Below are 5,863 nucleotides of genomic sequence, written 5' to 3'. Positions count from 1 at the left end.
ATATCAGAAAATGAGCACACCAATAGGCATCCTCAAGTTTATTGTCCCTAGGAATTTCTTGGTACCACTTCTGCATTATTTATGGGAAAGATAATGAGATCTGGTGAGCTTGATGTGTATCTGCTGTTGGCCTAACTAGTGTGGCTGGGGGTGAAAAAGACATGGCAGTCAGTATCCCAGGAGGCTATAGAGGGTCATGGTGTGTGTGTGTGTGTGTGTGTGTATGTGTGTGTGTGTGTGTGTGTGTTGTGAACAGAGGGCAGTCCTCAGAGCAGGGGTATAAGAGCTCACGTATTCCAAGGTGACTCTTATTGACTGAGGCCAGAATTCAATGAACAGAAGTTACTAATGTGAGTGTGCATTTTGACTCATTGGGCATCTTTATAACAAAATTAAGAAAGTCTTGAAAAATTAATAAAATGAGTGATTCTCGTGTCTTGAAGTCTCAGTCACAGCCTGGAGACTGCTTCATTCCTCATCACACACTGCTACTACCTCTCATCTCTCCCCTTCTTCTTCCTCTTGACACCCTAGTTTTCTTTTGAGCCTTGATTTTCTGAATCGAACAGCTTCCTTAGGGCCTTGACATGGCTGTTGATCCTGCTGGGTACACACTTCCTGAGACAACCTCAGTCTCCCTAACTATCTCCCTTGAGGTCCTGTTCACATGTTACCTTCTTTGCAGGTTTTGTGAACATGTAAAAAAAATAATAATAACAACACCCCATCAACTCTCTCCTTTATATCCTCTTTCCTTGTCTTCATAACTTCTGTTACCATTTGATATATTATTTGATTATTAGTATTTGCTTATATTCTTTCTTCATCATATGATTATTAGGACATTGCTTATAAGCACCTTATGTCTATTGCCAAACAGTGCCTGGAACATGTTCAACATTCAGTATACATCCCTTAAAAGAATGAAACATATTCTCAATAGATCAAGAGTCTACATTATGTGTGAGGAACAGACTGAGGTGATTACAGTATTCCTGATGTGAATTAGTGCTAGGGATGCCCTAATGGGGATGAGACCCCACACACATATTGAAATTAATTTCTTGACTCTAAGATATAAGTAGTAAGACTTGTGCTAGATTATAAAAACACATGTTTATGTGAAAGTAGTCATTTATTTTTCTATACCCTGATAGATACCTCCAACCCATGGAGCCAGGGAACCTTACAAGAGTTTCAGGATTTCTTCTTCTGGGATTTTCAGAGGGACCAGAACTACAGCCCCTTATATTTGGGCTTTTCCTCTCCATGTACATGATCACTGTGTTTGGAAACATGCTCATCATCCTGGCTGTCAGCTCTGACTCCCATCTCCACACTCCCATGTACTTCTTCCTCGCCAACCTGTCCTTTGTAGACATCTGTTTCACCTCCACCACCATCCCAAAGATGCTGATGAATATACAGAGAGAGAGAAAAGTCATTACCTATGCAGACTGCATCACCCAGATGTATTTTTTCCTACTCTTTGCAGGATTGGACAACTACATCCTGACTGTGATGGCCTATGACCGATTTTTGGCCATCTGTCACCCCCTGCACTACATGATCATCATGAACCCCCGGCTCTGTGGACTGCTGGTCCTCATGTCCTGGATCATGAGCATCTTGCATTCCTTGTTACAGTGCTTAATGGTGTTGCGTCTGTCCTTCTGCACCATCTTGGAAATACCCCACTTTTTCTGTGAAATTAAACAAGTGGTCCAGCTTGCCTGTTCTGATACCTTTCTTAATCATATGGTGATGTATTTTGGAGCTGGGCTTCTGGGTGGTGGACCCCTTGCTGGAATCCTTTACTCTTATTCTAAGATAGTTTTCTCCATACTCAGGATCTCATCATCCCAGGGCAAGTATAAAGCATTTTCCACCTGTGCATCTCACCTCTCAGTTGTTTCCTTATTTTACTGTACGAGCCTAGGAGTGTACCTTAGCTCTGCTACTCCCCAGAGCTCACACTCAGGTGCAACAGCTTCAGTGATGTACACGGTGGCCACACCCATGCTGAACCCCTTTATCTATAGCCTGAGAAATAAAGATATAAAGAGGGCTCTGAAAAGATTCTTTGGAAAGGAAACTATAAAAGGGCCCATTGTCCTGGGGCTGAAAAAAATGCACATGATAGCAGGACTCAAAGCCTGAGAGCCAGCAGTGGTAGTTCATTGATCAGATTGTGGAGTTACAATTTATTCTTTCTCTTGATTTCCTGGCATATCCCTTTCTGTGACATCATCTTCTCTGTACAACTTGAGTAACCATCTGTATTAAATTTTCTGCTCTCTGGTATCTCACAATGTGGTCCTTAGTTGCTCTCCTGCTTTCCTAAGTTGATTCCCAATTTTGGACAAAATATTAGAAATTCCCTTGGGGTGCTTATGTGGCTCAGTAGGTTAAGCATCTGCCTTCCTCTCAGGTCATGATTCCAGGGACCTGAGCTTAAGACCCACATCAGGATCCTTGCTCAGCAGAAAGCCTGCTTCTCCCTTTCCCTCTATGTGCTGCTCCCCTGCTTGTGCTCTCTCTCTCTGTGTGTAAAATAAATAAATAAATAAATAAAATCTTTTATTAAAACCACAAAATATAGGAAATTCCCATTAATCTCATGAGATTCTATAGATTTGTTAAGAATAATCTATTCTGAAAAAAAATTTATCATATTGAGGAGGTTTTATTTTTTTCCCACAAAATAATCATAAGTTGCACTACTCTTTATGAAAAAGAAAACAGTTGGAAGAAAAGCAATTTATAATTTCATAAGAGTGGAAAGTCTGAGACTAAAGGTCACCACTTTTGTGTCCATAATTCCTTTAAGTATCTGTTCCTTCTGAAAATGTAGCTTTTAACATATACAGTGTTTTGGGGCCCCTGGGTGGCTCAGTGGGTTAAAGCCTCTGCTTTCAGCTCAGATCATGGTCCCAGGGTCCTGGGATTGAGCCCTGCATTGGGCTCTCTGCTCAGCAAGGAGCCTGCTTTCCACTCTCTCTGCCTGCCTTTCTGCCTCCTTGTGATCTCTGTCAAATAAATAAATAAAATCTTTTAAAAAACACACATATACAGGTTTTATTGTGAAAACACATATTGGGTTTTATTTTTCTCATTAGGATCCTGTTCTCTTATTCATCTCAGTGTCCACATTGCCTAGTCCTGGCAAACCAATAATCAAACACATATCTCCAGTTGTAGTCTACACAGAAACACAAATTTCAATGACTAGTTTGACATAATATGGCCCTAGAGTCAGAGATGAATCAAAATTTAAGTGAGACATTTACTAATTTTCAAACCAATGTTTTCATTCTGCCCACCTGCTTATTGATGATGTGAGGCTGAAATCCATGGGTAAGGATGTCTATCATTGGGGTGAAGAAGAGTTTACATAATTATGTTTTCTGTCTTGTCTTCCTACTGCCTGGAAACTTCCATGTCTCCCTACAAATGTGATTCACTGGAGTATAATTGCATAGAATAAGCTGCACACATTTAAAGTATACAATGTGATAGGGCACCTAGCTCAGTTAGTTGAGCATTTGCCTCTTGATTTTGGCTCTGGTTGTGATCTCAGGGTTCTGGAAGAGAGCTCCTAGTCAGCTTGGGGATTTCTCTCTTTCCCTCTTCCTGTGCTTCTCCCACTACTTACACTTTCTATCTTAAAAAAATATATAAATATATATTTCATGTATATATAATATATTCAGCAAATTGTAATATATATTATTATATATTATATTTTATATTATATATAACAATTTATTACTATATTATATATAACAATTTATTTATTATAGAGGGACACATGGAATTCTTGTCTCCAGTATGAGGGACACACTTTCTACAGCAAAGGACACAGAAGAAGGATTTCCTGGCCTCCAGGCCACTGCCCTCCCTTTGTCCTTATTGCAGATGCCCTCCTGAGAGGTGTCCCATGACCCACTTGCTGAGTGCCAATGAGGTCCAGGAAATGGAACTGGAAACATGACCTGCTGTTGATGCAGTAGAATAATGATTCTGAGAATTAATCCCAGTTTACTTTCATTATAGGAGAGGCAAAAGTGGTGATCCTAGAGCCTTCTTTATAGATATTTCTTGGACAGAAACATACCCTTGAACACTTCCAATCTTATCTGTGAATTTTTTTTAAGATTTATTTACTTATTTATTTGACAGACAGAGATAACAGGTAGGCAGAAGGCAGGCAGAAAGAGAGGAGGAAGCAGGCTCCCCGCTGGGCAGAGAGCCTGATGTGGGGCTCGATCCCAGGATCCTGGGATCATGATCCAAGCAGAAAGCAGAGGCTTTAACCCACTGAGCCACACAGGCACCCTGATTTTTTTTAACAACACTCACAGCATCAATTGTAAAGCAGAGCATATTAGCTAAGATATAAGAGACAGTGGCAGTTAATCTCATGATGCTAGGACCTACACATCATTTGAATATACAAATGACACTAAAGAGCTGTTAATGGAGTATCACCATCCAAGGAATGCTACCACACCCATAAGCAATATCATCTCCATTAAAACTCCTAATATAGCCCCATCAAGTAAAGAAAAAGACAAAAAAGAACAGCTTAAAAAAAAAAAAAAAAAACAGAAATGCAATCTGGCAGAGAAAACAGATCACAAAGGAGAACCTCCCCAAGAATGGAACTGAGTTGATGTGGTGAAGCATTTAAGCAAAACTGAAGGGAATGAATAGTGCTTACAACAGAACACAAAGGAAGAGCATCCTTTAAACAGTAAACTGGGTTCAAAATCTTTCAAGACTCTTTTCTGGGATTAAGGTGGCTTTTTATAAAACATTATCTTCTGTATGTTTCTAATGTAAGAATGCAGGTTGAAAGTTTATGAATAAATCTGGTTGTATTAAATTATTTTCACAAACGTGCTTTAAAAGATGAAATGTCTATATATATATATACACATATACATATATATATACACATATACACATATACATATATATATATTACATGACTCCATTCATGTAGAATTTTAAAAAGTGTGTACAATAAGTTTTAACTCCTTTGTTATGTTATTGATAAAATGTGATGAATGGGACTATGACCTCTGAAAAACAATCTGAGAGTTTTGAAAGGGTGGGGGGTGGGAGGTTGGGGGAACCAGGTGGTGGGTATTGGAGAGAACACAGATTGCATGGAGCACTGGGTGTGGTGCAAAAATAATGAATACTGTTATGCTGAAAATAAATAAAAAATAAATTAAAATAAATAAATGAATAAAAAAATAAATTACAAATAAAAAAAATAGAGAGGGCACGGATTGCATGGAGCACTGGGTGTGGTGCAAAAACAATGAATACTGTTACACTGAAAATAAATAAATATATTTTTTTAAATGTGATGAATGTGAGCCTCAATTTCCTTATTTCTAAAAATAATGTTAGGGAATGAACCCTAAATTCTGACAGAAGTTGTGAGGAATAAATTAAATATGTGCAAACACTTTGTTGAGTACAAAGAAAACATTCAAGGCTAGTAATGTGAGTATGTATATGTCTGTGTACATTTTTGTACATCTTTCCTCAAATAAACATATTCACACACATTTAAATAAACACACAGAGAGGAGTCAAGATGGCGGAGAAGTAGCAAGCTGAGACTGCTTCAGCTAGCCGGAGATCAGCTAGATACCTTATCTAAAGATTGCAAACACCTGAAAATCCATCGGCAGATCAAAGAGAAGAAGAACAGCAACTCTGGAAACAGAAAAACAACCACTTTCTGAAAGGTAGGAACGGCGGAGAAGTGAATCCAAAGCGACGGGAAGATAGACCCCGGGGGGAGGGGCCGGCTCCCGGCAAGCGGTGGAGCAACCGCGCACAA

At 39.1% G+C, this 5,863-nt stretch overlaps 1 protein-coding gene and 1 pseudogene across 1 annotated transcript; both read left to right on the top strand.

Moving 5' to 3' along the window:
- The first annotated feature begins 1,170 nt into the window (after window positions 1–1,170).
- LOC132012502 (olfactory receptor-like protein OLF4) lies at window positions 1,171–2,160 on the top strand. Its single transcript, XM_059392587.1, has one exon. It carries the CDS (start codon window positions 1,171–1,173, stop codon window positions 2,158–2,160), a length of 990 nt encoding a protein of 329 aa, XP_059248570.1.
- A 1,780-nt stretch (window positions 2,161–3,940) lies between these two features.
- On the top strand, window positions 3,941–4,716 carry LOC132010662 (RWD domain-containing protein 4-like; annotated as a pseudogene).
- The last annotated feature ends 1,147 nt before the right edge of the window (window positions 4,717–5,863 follow it).

Source organism: Mustela nigripes, chromosome 2 (assembly GCF_022355385.1).
Source record: "Mustela nigripes isolate SB6536 chromosome 2, MUSNIG.SB6536, whole genome shotgun sequence".
NCBI lineage: Eukaryota > Metazoa > Chordata > Mammalia > Carnivora > Mustelidae > Mustela > Mustela nigripes.
This window is presented reverse-complemented; position numbering and strand designations above follow the sequence as displayed.

Bases quoted from the DNA above. Each gene is read 5' to 3' on its own strand.
- LOC132012502 (XM_059392587.1), top strand. From the start codon at position 1,171: ATGGAGCCAGGGAACCTTACAAGAGTTTCAGGATTTCTTCTTCTGGGA.